At 41.3% G+C, this 12,487-nt stretch overlaps 1 protein-coding gene across 19 annotated transcripts in view; it reads left to right on the top strand.

Moving 5' to 3' along the window:
• Positions 1 to 715: 715 nt before the first annotated feature.
• The window catches only part of cacna1da (calcium channel, voltage-dependent, L type, alpha 1D subunit, a), a 71,111-nt gene continuing 59,339 nt past the window's right edge, over positions 716 to 12,487 (top strand). For 12 of the 19 annotated variants that reach the window (XM_061784641.1, XM_061784644.1, XM_061784646.1 and 9 more), the window contains exons 1-3: positions 717 to 919; positions 3,803 to 4,289; positions 5,136 to 5,241. In XM_061784641.1, coding sequence (XP_061640625.1) covers positions 3,949 to 4,289; positions 5,136 to 5,241 — 447 coding nt within the window. In that variant the 5' untranslated portion in view covers positions 717 to 919; positions 3,803 to 3,948. Of the gene's footprint in view, positions 920 to 3,802; positions 4,290 to 5,135; positions 5,242 to 12,487 lie in introns of all 19 variants that reach the window. The other 7 variants (XM_061784650.1, XM_061784656.1, XM_061784662.1 and 4 more) reach the window with 2 other exon arrangements.

Below are 12,487 nucleotides of genomic sequence, written 5' to 3' on the forward strand. Positions count from 1 at the left end.
GCTGAGATTTGGACCCTGATCCACAGAACTGTGAAGCAAACATGCATAACACTAGCAACCGTGTGCCATTTTTTTTGTACTTTTCTGTCGCGCTTAACCTTATTATAGTAAGCGGGTGAGCTGGAGTTGATCCCCAGCTGACCTTGGGCAAGAGGCAGGGTACACCCTGGACCGGTTGCCAGCCAATGACAGGGCACATCTATTCTAAGACAAACCACCACTTACGCTCACATTCTCACCTACGAACAATTTCGTCTTCAGTTCACCAAACATGCACGATTTGGGACTGTGGGAGGAAGATGGAGTACCCGCAGAATACCCATAATACATAAAACACACACAGGAAGGCCTGAGCCAAGAAATGTCAGAATATGTGCCAACTACCCCTTCACTGTGTTCATTCCGGTTATTTCAAAAAAAGAAAATCTATGTTTGTGGGATATTTCACATAGAATTTACAGACAATATGCCTCAGAGAGGGGACGGTAAAGTGCTGCGGTGGTTATCCTGGCATGTAGAGATTGGTGAATTTAGCAATTTAACGTATTGGGTCAATGTCATGTTTTACGTCGGTTTTAGCTGTTGTGGGACAAAAGTGGGAGGAGGAAGTGTTTGCACCGAGCGTGGATGCTCTCTCTCTCTCTCTCTCTTTCCCTCTCTCTCTCTCGCTCTCTCTCTCTCTCGCTCTGTTTGGTTGGCCGCATCTCTCCAAGAGCGAGCACCATGGGAGAGCTCCATTAGTTGTCAATCTCTCCGTATCTCTCCCTGCTTATTACCAGTGGACTCGATGAATTTCAAAGCTTCGTTTGAGAGGTGACAGTCAGCCCTCCAAAGCGTTGGAGCAGCGATACCGAGCGGCTGAAGTCTCCTGTTTAACCCCCCCACCCCCCCACCCGCTCCCTCCTCCCAAAAAAAAAAGGTCCGGTGAGCACTCTTCTAGTCTGAATGTAGCTTCTTTAGCATAGCATCGCTTTTCTGTCTTAACATCTGCATGCAGGGGACGGTGACGTGTGTGTTTTATTTAAAACAAATGTAATTTTAATTATTATTATTTTTTTTTACCACGGCAAAGAGGACAGCTCTTATTGATAGCCAATTTCCTCTCGACGAGTGTGTGTGTGTGTGTGTGTGTGTGTGTGTGAACGTGGATGAGCTTCACCACCATGTCATCAACGATAGATCTATTTTAATGGCCAGGCGCTATATCTTTACCTTTTTTTTCCCCCTCCTCTACACACACACTCAGGTTGTCCGTGGTCATGTAGAGTCCACATTAGCATCTCGAGCGCGCGCGCGTGTGTGTATGCAAGACATATTAATAGCGGTTTCTATGGGGTTTTTGTGTGTGTGTGTGTGTGCAAGATTTGCCCTACCTTGGCATGCTCCAAGGATAAACGAGAGAAGGCTGTTCTTTTTTCTAGCAAATGAATGTGAACGTCGATGGAGGAATGTAATAGACAGTAATGTTTTATGTGATGGCCTCCTTTTTGTGTGTTTGTTCCATGAAAGCAACATGCAGCGCAAAGGGTGATGATGTGATGCTCACTGCGAGTTGTGTAATTTTGACATGACAATATGGATCTCATGCGATTGCTCCACTACCGGTTTATGTAGGTTGAGGGTAAGGGGAGCATCGCTGCAATGTGACCTTTTTTTCTCTTCCTTGCTTCGCTCTGGGGCCTGCTTGCAGTTCAAGGACTTGATAAGACAAGTGAGGAGAGCAATAGATGCTTCACGTGGCTTATTTGACTGCATTTGGATTGTTCTCTGGCTTTCCACGATTGATGTCTTACTTTGAAATAGCTCAGTGGTTCTTAAACTGGACCCCTGGGTGTCCGCAAGCCATGACTTGATGGTCCTAAAATTAAGTGATTAGGTCGTATCATTAAAAAAAAAAAAGACATTCGTGCATACGTATGGGCACTAATACCACACCAAGAAATCAAACTACTACTGAAAGACAAAAAAAACAGGACAATGCAGGAAATATACTGTATCTTTAATAAATAATTGACACATAAAATGAATAACAAATAACTATCAACACTGAAAGCAAAATTAATATACATTGTATAAATAAATAAAACAATAATCCTGAAACTTGCAACATTTTCAGAACGATAAGGGGCCCTATTTGGGGGATCCCTGACATGTTGTCGTTGCAGTTTTTAAAGCATTGTTTTGTCATTGATATGGGCCAATGTCAGCCATCTCTCAGGGTCCCGCTTTACCTCAAACAATTGCTTGGGTTGCTGCCCTGTTGCGGCATCTCTGCCAATTAGTCCTCTCTACCTTCGCGTTGGGCCAATCAAAAGCGCTGATATAATTGTGAAATATCACTTTCAGTCTGACATCTCTGAGTACGTCTGGCGTTTCTTGCTCTATCACACTCTTTTGTCACATAGAGTTGTACAGGTAAGGCAAGGCGACCTCTGCCAACGATTTGCGGTTTGGAAATACATACGTCGAGTAAAAAGTTTCCCGTATAAATGAGCACCATGTTTTTGGCAATGTCAAGCGATATTGACTCCGTGATCGGCTTTCACCGGGCTCCTTTCATGTCTGTTTGCCGCCATGTTGTTGGTGGAAGCAGCGATAGATAAATAATATTGAATTTACATAGATTTTAGCTAAGTTCCTACATGGCAGTTATATTTAAATTAGGAATATGAAGGCCCCCTGGAAAGCAATCGCTCCTCTAACGTGTACTCTGACCCAAAAAGGTTCAAAGAACCTTGAATTTGCGCATCAGTTCAAAGGCAACCTGCCATATAGTCATAAAAGGTCAAGCTTATGGAGTAGGTAGCATAGCAAACATTTTGCTGCTGATGGTCCAAGGTTTCATGTATTGTTATTAAATAAATTTTTCATAACCTCTTCACAGTGATAATACATTATTGCCCAATGACTCTTAGTATAATGGGTAAATGAACCACTATTGTCTCAAATAATAGTGATCTAATTCAAAATTGAAAAAAGCAGAAACGGTCAATCCATCCATTGGCTGTAGTAGTGGTCTTCATTTGTGGTGTTCTTGATTTGGGTCACGGGTGAGCTGGAGCCTATCTCAGCTGGCTGGGGGACAAAAGGGGTACACCCTGGACTGGTTGGACATAAAGACAAACAACCATTCACATTCTCATTCACACTTTCAGAATATGCAACAAAAGAGGGCCTGAGCTCAGATTAGAACCCAGAACGTCGCGACTGTGAGGCAGACGTGCGAACCACTGGTTTATTTCCCTACCCCAGAAACTGTCCGAAGACCAGCAATCAATCTAAACGAGAAAGGTACTCAATAGAGCAGACCTCCGACAAGGTTAAAAGATTGTGGTCTGATTATCAACATGACAAATTCTTGGCAAAGAGCAATTGTTCGCACAGTGTTACTTATCTAAAAGTGCAAGTGTATTCATTAAAAAGATATATATTTATGGAGGGGCTCTGCCAAGTCTCGTGTTGGTTATGAAATCAGTATTTTGTTCTTTTTTATTTTTTTATCTCTTGTGTTTGACTGTTTGTCCAGTCCAATAAACATTGGATCGGCAACTGTGGCTCTCCTTGCCCACACGTGAGGGCATTGCAGTACCTTGATTGCTCCATTTTGCTTTCACTTCACTTATATATGAAGCTCAGTCGTAACTCAAAAAGAAAAAGAAAAAAATCGACCAGGCATCAAGTCGTAACTCATGAATTGGGGTACTCGTCAAGTCAAGATACCACTGTATTATAAATAACACACAATATACTGTACTGATTAAAACAAAAAAAATGTATTAAAATTTCCCTCTTTGTTTTTCAGAGGCAAACTATGACAGCAGCACCAGAGTCGCTCCCCCTGGTGACTTGCCAGCTCATTGGTCAGACCATACTGCCCCCGACTTGCGTCCCCGTCCACACTGGCAGATCCATGCTGCTGGATGCCCCTCACAGAGCCACACCTGCACCATGAGCGCCAACGGGCCCACCCCAGACCCAGCCCCGACAGCCCCAGAAGCCCCGCCAACCTCGACGCCCACCCCAGCCTCTGCTCCGGCACCTGCTCCGACCCCGAGCCCCGCTTCGGCTCCGGCGCCCGCGGCACCGGCCGCTCCGCCTGCCCCGCCCGCCCCGCCTGCCCCGTCAACCTCGACCATCCCGGTGGGTGCGTTGGCACAGAAGAAGCGGCAGCAGTATGCCAAAAGCAAGAAACAGGGCAGCAACGCCAACAGCAGGCCTCCGAGGGCTCTGTTCTGCCTCAACCTGAACAATCCCATACGCAGGGCCTGCATCAGCCTGGTGGAGTGGAAGTATCCTTTACTGGCTGCCTAAATATTGCATTGGGTACACGTTTGACATTTACCGGTAAAATACACCCTCAGCCGATGCAATATCAAGCACAACTGCACAATATTATTCGGAACTTCCTTTACATTTAACTCAGTTTTCACTGACAAATATGTATTAGTTGGTCACTCTCTTGTGTCATTGGGTTTGCTCTGTATCATACTGAGCGTCTCGTATGTGTGTGGCTGTGTCTCGTATTTTGCCTCTCCCATGTGGATTAATAAGGTTAGCATATCAATGTTGTGGCTGGAATGAATCAAGTTTTAATGTGAGGATTCTTCATGACCTCATCATGTGTTCATTTTACAGCATTTTTATAATATCATCTCAAAAAAAGGAAAAGAGAATCTTCAATATTAACATCCTGTTGAAACTTCAAATTGTTAGGATGCAGATGAGGAGAAGCAAAGTTATGCTCAGATTTGAAAATGCATGCAAAAGTCACATTTCTATAAATAAAGTGATCTGAATTCCTGAGCAATATTGTTCATCTTATAGCATCATTGTCAGAGTTTTGATTATTATTATTATTATTATTATTATTTTGACCTTTTCAGAAAACAAGAAAAGAGTCCAGTTGCCTCGATTAAACCTTTGCGGTCGTCACCATGATCTGGTTGACTGAAAAGCTACACAGACACAAAGAAAAAAATTTAATAAAATAGCAAGCACATTATTATTGAGATTGTGACAGTAAGTTAAAAATGACTTGGGCAAGAGTGCTATTTGGCTCACGATATATATTTTGCTTCTTGCTAAATTATGCCATAGAGCTATGTATCTACAGTTTCCTTAACTTCCTTCTTCAGGCCATTTGATATCTTTATATTAATTGCTATATTTGCCAACTGTATGGCCTTAGCTGTCTATGTCCCTTTTCCTGCAGATGATTCCAACTCCACAAACCACGACCTGGTGAGTAGTCTGCATTCATATGATTTTTTTAATAACGCTGCTACCTGTATATGTATTATCTATATATTCAGAAAAAAGGACTAAGGATGTTGTGGGCATTCTTCATTCAGGAGAGTGTTTCTCTTCTAATTCCTGTTGTCATTTTTTGTGTTATTGTGTACTTTGCGATGCGGTAGTTTCGAGAGCTGAAGCGTGAGGAAGAGAACAGTCACCCAGCCTGGTTTAGCTTGCAGCAGCTTACTCAGCTCCACTGATAGCACTTTGTCACACTCCGCTCACCTTTGGAGAAGTTCTTCACACACACGTACCCACACACACACACAAGTGTTTGTCTCGCACGGGGTGGTCAACCTACCTGCCGTGTGACTCACACTTTGGCAAGCATGCTGATGCCACTTCTAATGGTGCAACAGCTTTGAAACAGCATACACGTTAGTTGTAGTGTTCAGTGAAGCATAAGAAGATTATACGGTCTGTCTCCAGACATTTGGAATGTTCTTGAAAGGTTTAAATGAGAGCAGGAGTTTCTTTAGATGAAGGTTACCTGCCAGCTGTTAAAACCAGGTTGTGAAAAGATCGACTACAGCTTTAGTGTGCTTACGAGAAACGAGGTGTGCTGCTTCCCTCCTGTTGACCTTCTACAGGGTGACCTCACGGTGTTTGTTTACACTGCGGTGTTGCATCAGGGGAAAGTGGGCCATCAAGGACATTATCTAACGCATACAGTGTGATGTACAGTATGTTGTCAGGCTGTACGTTTGCAGGAGATGGATGGTTGCTAGCGGCCTCATTGTAGATGACAACGGCGCAGTGTCAAACGTGATGGAAGTTTTTCAAGACACATAGAGGAAAGAAATTGTTGACAAATTTTAAATGGATCCACAAACTTGAGAGTACAAATGATATTTTATTTCATAAACATTTTATGGCATTTAACAAAAAAAAAAATCTCTGGATGTTTGGAACTCCTGTTTCAGTTGAGAAGATTAATGCTGCCTGGAGTAGTTTCCATAGCAAAGTATCTGCATTGATGTAGTTAGACTTCCCACGGTATACATCATGTTGTGCTTTTTTTTATGCCTGGTATACACATAAAGACAATCGAGCTGTTTTTGTCCCGATTTTGCTCCTTCCTCGAAGATTATCCTTAGGTCTATCCCTAGACAGGCCAATCTTAAATATTGAACGCGTTCAATATTCATGACTAAAGCTCTTTATGTGTGTGGGAAAAGAGGACGTCTCCCGAGTCATGATGTTGTGAATTGTGACATGCAATAGAATGTAGCCAATCGTAGATGCGGAAACACTCCAAAAACATCGGTGCATATTCGGAAGTGGTTTTTTTCGGTTTTGTTAGGTCGCGTGTGATCACAAAATGTTTCTGACTCGGAGCAGTTGTGGAACAGAATCTTTGTTATGTTGTGTGTTGGGATCATCAGAGAACACCACACACAGTGCGATCAAAACTGTTATTGCCTGATTTTTTTTATCTTCATTTTTAGTGTGTAGCAGATAAAAAGGCCTTCATCAGGAAAGTGGCTGAGACTGAATAAACTGCTGATTGCTGTCAAGTAGTCCACTCGATTTTGGTACAATCGCTTCAAGACAGAATTACTAGAAAACCACCATTTTCACGCAATTAACTGATTTATTTATTTTTTTTCCTCGTTACATTTTAATTGTAAAAGCATCTGAAGGTCCCAAAGTTTCATGGGTGAAGAGGTTTAAATACACCTCACCACTCCTGTCGAATTCACCAACTAATATATCCCCATAATAATCATCATCATCATCATCATAAATCTCACGACATGATTAGTTAAAGTGAATGAACAGCTTTGTTGATTGTCAGTTTCCCATGTCATGCATATGAATATACATCCTCTTGTGAGCATCTTATTAACTGATAGGCCTGAATGTCAGCTGACACCAATGTCATACTGATAAACATGCACCCGCAGACAAGAGCACCACGTGTGAGAATGAGATAAGATACTTTGAGCAAACACAATCTTAGCCCTCAGTGACGGGTGACATGTTAAATGATATGATTTTTACCCCATTACATTCAGCACATTGTACTTATATGTTTATGTGTGTATGTATTGATTCTTGTTCGAATCACTTGCAAGGTCTGCAAACATTTCCATGTTGACTATTATGAGTGGCATCCAACTCAGCGGCAAAGCTTGATAGTAAGTACTTGATGGAGTACAACATAATGGAAATGGTATTCGGTGACGGGTGGCTTGACAGTGATAATTATTTTTTTTCTTTGCAGAAATAGAGACAATTAACATACGTTTCTTTTTCCTTTGCAAATCCTTGCCACTTGCAATTTCCCGCTGCCTCCGTTGTTGTTGTTGTTGTTCTGTTGCGTCTTTTTAAAGACACTAAGTAGTGACTTGCCCATTTCAGCAGCATTACAGTGCTTGCACAGGACTTTATTTTAATTCTGCAGTGTCAACACTGATGCGCATAATAAACGAGGGATAATGCAGTAGAGGCTGAACAGTGAGAGCAGGTGCGGCGGCGGCTAGGTTAGATGTTCTGCTCTGCAGCCTAGCAGGTGGATTGAGCATGCTATGAAACCTGGAGGGAGCAGGTGGGAGGCCTGATGAGCAAGGCAAGGATCATATTACATGACCGGCTGAGACACAAGCATGTGGCGTTTTGACAAAATGCGGTGTAACTTTTCATCATTATAGACTTGTGGACACGTCGATTATAATTAAACAACATATGTAGAACACAATCCATTCCAGGAGGATTGTTGTCCTTCACTTGTGGCATAAAAACTGGAGGTCAGTCCAGTCAAAGATATTTTCTCATTTTATGAAATTATTTATTTTTTTATTGATTACTGTAATTCATTGTTAATTTACCTCACTACCGAGCAAGGAAATCTACAGTATTCAAAATCCAAGTTTGAAGTAACATTTGAAGCTGCAGTGTGTAACTCTTTCTAAATTAAAAAAAAAAAAGAATTTTCCCCCAAGCCAAGAGGAGATCACACAAATGCCGCTTAAGCCTATCAGCTCCTTTAACATCTTGTTGTATTTTTCGGTTATTTGATGTTTTATATTTTTTGTCGACCGGCGACACTCTGCACTTGCTCACACACTGAAAATGATGGACCGGAAATGATATATTTTAAATCTCCCCAAACACATGTTTCAAAACTATTGGCCATAACTCCAGGAGGTATGTTTGGCACAAACACAACACTGCTCATCACCAAAAGAACACCAGGGTGGTGGCAGCATCTTTGGGAATGTTGTTCTTCGCTGGAACTGAGGCCTAGATAAGATGGAAAAAATTATGAACAGTTCGGAATAACATACAGTGTTAGCACAAAACCATCAGGCTTCTGCACGAAAGAAGAAGAAAAAATGTCGGGAAATGCTTACTAAAACATCTGAAATTTATTTGAGTTAATGAGAGACAACGAGGTGCACTGACTCCCTTTCAACATGAGTTTGAATGCGATTGATTTATTCTGAACATAGCCCCATTCCAGCTATAAGAGGGTGTGCACACTTTGTGCAACCACATAATTTCACTTTTGTTTTGTTTTTTGTTTTTTTTATACTTCATCCCTTGACAAGATTTTTTTACAAATCAACTAAATTGTACAGCTTATAGGTCACCTTACTGACAGAAAAAGGTTTTAAATTATTTAAGTTGGTGCCATTTTTTTATATCACAAAAACCTGGCATTTGAACAGGGGTGTGTAGACGTTTTATATTCACTGTATGTGAGATATACAGTTATATAAGAACATACAGAAATGAATCTCTGATTGTATACATTTTCCATCAGCGCATTATTTACGTCACAACATTGTTTCATTTGCATGAAAATTTACTCTACTGTGTGTAACACAGTAATGTGGAGATACTGCAGAGCTTCTGCTGAGTATCATTGCAAAGTCTGTCAGTATTGTTAGCATGACCTGGTTAAATGTAGCAGCTCTTTATAAATAGACAGAAGCTTCCTCCTCTGGCAGAACACAGGGCAAAAGATGGGGGTCCCGCAACCACCAGTAGTCACACGTGAGTAACTGGACATAAGGAATGACAGAAAAATGCAAACGCATGAAGACGACAGCCTTCTTCATTCCCCTGTACATTATTGCCGCTCCTTTGTTTGTGTCATTTTAGCCGCTTTATAGTAAGAGGAACGTACACACAATCCACCCTTCACGTGACTGTTCCCCTTCATACTCACCTTCTCAAGGGGACAGAGAAATAGTTTGCAACCCTCCCGCTTTTGCTATAAGGTCATATCTGACTTATCTATCTGAGACTCAACACTGCGGGCAGTTCCTGACGAAGGTAGCTGAGCCAAACAATGACCTTTTCATGCCGAATGTGATTCATGCGTCTCATCCTTTGTAAGGCAGCGGCATGCAGCCAGCACATTGCATCTGGTTTCATGTAGTCTTTGCCCGTATCACTGTCATTGCATAACTGGGGAGCTGCAGAGCTATTTATTTTTTACTGGGGACAAAAGAACGAAAGCATGGAGAGACGGAGATGTCCTCATGCGAGCCAGCGTACCGTTAATGACGGCAGTACAGTTCTCACAGTCGTCAGTTTACAATTTCGTTAGTATTCTAGTCTCCCGGAATCTTTGATGATTTGATTTACACTTTATAAACATTAAATTTAGTGGTGCAGCCTTCCAAGCTGAGTAGTAATAAATGAGTTCCATGGCCACAGATCATTAGGACGTACAAGTAAATAAAAATGTCACTCTTTTGTACCATACTTGACAATGTAAGTTCCAATTTGGAATCTACAAATATAGTGAAGTGAGTATAATGTAGTGCACTCTATATTTTGCTGCAATTATTTCAAAACGCAATTAAAAAACATTCCATTATCCACATTGTTTTAGTATTCTGAGCTATAGCTAAAATGCACAGTGTTCAATTCAGGCTAACTATGGGAAATACCTGTATTGTACTTATTGACATGTGTAACCTCCCCCAAGCAGGAAAGCGTGAAGTCAAGTGGTGCTGATAATATCGCCATTTCTTGGTTGGATCGTTTGTGTGTTGACGTCTCTTACATCATTCTCCATTAGACAGAAGTTGAAGTACTTTTTGTCAAAACTGTTATCCAAGAGTTGAATGGTTACTCAGTAGTGACTGGTGACCGATCCAGTGTGTTGTCTGACTTTTGCTAGCTCCATGTGATCCTAACCAGGATAAGTGGTATAGAAAATGGATGGCTGGATATTTTGTTTTTCATACAGTACACATTAATATATCGCAATAGTTGCTGCTGATTCTCCTGAAAGATCACTTGACCTGAATTATCAGTTCAGACCAACACTATTAAATAGGGATGCAATCGGTATCCGTGCCCATACTGTACGACTTTACTCGTAGTCTTAAAAATTCTCAGATACTACGACACCCAATAGCGCTTTACCAACCTGCCATACACTACACTATTCTGTCCTCCCTGAGCGTGTGGTGTGTTTGTGCAGATAGCGAACAGTTCTTTAAAGAGAGTCAGTGCGCGCTTGCTTCATGCTGTTTATGGACACTCAATGTTGGAGTTTACAGTAAAATTAACACACACAAAAAAGATAATTACACATACTGTAGCTTCGTTTTGCAAATGTCCACTACCTTAATGTTAACACATGTTGCAAAACTCTACAGAGGGGCAAACGAATAGCATCAACTTCGCAATATTTGAAGACAAACGGAGCAGCAACAAATACAGGAAGATGATATAACAATACTCACAGTCTTACATTCTTCCTACTCTGTGAAAAACAGGTTATATTAGTGAAGCTCATTCGCCACTCTCTTCTTCGGGTCTTTCCATCAAATGTATGTGTGGAATCTGCATTATAAGTACTTGTACTTGTCCTAGGTGCGAAACAGTTGTATCGCTGCATCCTTACTATTTAAATGTGGTCAAATTATAGCATCCAGTGCATATACTATGCATATTAAATGACCAATGAGTGGTGTTATTGATGTAACTACATACTGTACCAACAAGGCTCCTCGTGCTTTATTATGACAACCGCAACCACCATGAGGCACCCTCCACATCGCTGATTGTCTTGTCACAAGTGATCAGAGTCACAATACAGTACAATGAAGTTCCACAAGAGTGTTTCCAAGGACTCAGGTGGCTGCATCTTTCAAAGTCGATTTGCTTGCGGAAAGAACATTTAGTCTGCGCTTAACAAGTGGAGCAGTTTCCCAGTAAATGTTGTTTACGGTATTGATAACCTGCTGTGCTGTACATTGTTCAGTGAGGGTTATTTACGTTCATGTACAAATTGCTTTAGCAGCGTGACAAAAAAATGCAGATGTCAAGAAAACAAATTAAACCTACACTTGCACAAATCTTTAGGTATATATTTGATTTTAAAAAATTGTCAGACAAAATGAACCTTTGTGTTTGTGACAGCCTTTAATTGTCTGTATTTTATCTTCAAAACATATTACTATGGGTCTCTTGTTGTTAGGCCAGCCAATGACATGTGTTTCCACATGAGAGGCGTTGTGCTGGCGGGGCGTCGTGTTACCCAAACGTGTGTGTGTGTGTGTGTGTGTGCGGTGACGAATGGAGGGTTTGGCTGCCTAATGGTTTGTGTGAGCAGCGTCGTTTGCAGACTCCCATAGAGATGACGCTACAACTATGTTTAGTCACTTAACATAGCTGTTCATTTGCTCATTTGTGGCTCACACTAGCACTTTCCCCGCTAGTTATCTTAACTGTATGCGCTTCTGTCTGCATTCGTGTATATTATTTGTGTGTGTGTGTGTGTGTGTGTGTGTGTGTGAGAGAGAAAGAGAAAGAGAGATGGAGAGAAGAGGGAGAGGAAAAGCAAGAGTGAGTGCAAAAAGTGTTGAAGCTGTACAGCTTTTGTGTGGATGCTGAGTGTCAGTCCAGACATGTTAATGTGCGCTGAGATCTTTTCAAAGGGAACGACAGACTTTTCAAAGAATTCTCTCGCTCTTTGCTTTGTTTGGCAAAAAGAATATTTCAGTGTGTTTTAATTATTTGATGCATATTCTTGGTTGCGAAGTCGCTGTCTTGCAACTTTAATATTTAAGGATGAAGCCGTGTTATATTTTTCGAACAATTATTCCCAACGGCAATATTTGAAATACAAATGTTCCATTCCTGGGTCGCTGTCAGAAAACATTTATTAACTGTACAGCATTGCTTTTAAAACTAGCGGTGATTAGAATAGCTAAAGCTAGCA

This window comes from Phyllopteryx taeniolatus, chromosome 9 (genome assembly GCF_024500385.1).
Source record: "Phyllopteryx taeniolatus isolate TA_2022b chromosome 9, UOR_Ptae_1.2, whole genome shotgun sequence".
Lineage (NCBI taxonomy): Eukaryota > Metazoa > Chordata > Actinopteri > Syngnathiformes > Syngnathidae > Phyllopteryx > Phyllopteryx taeniolatus.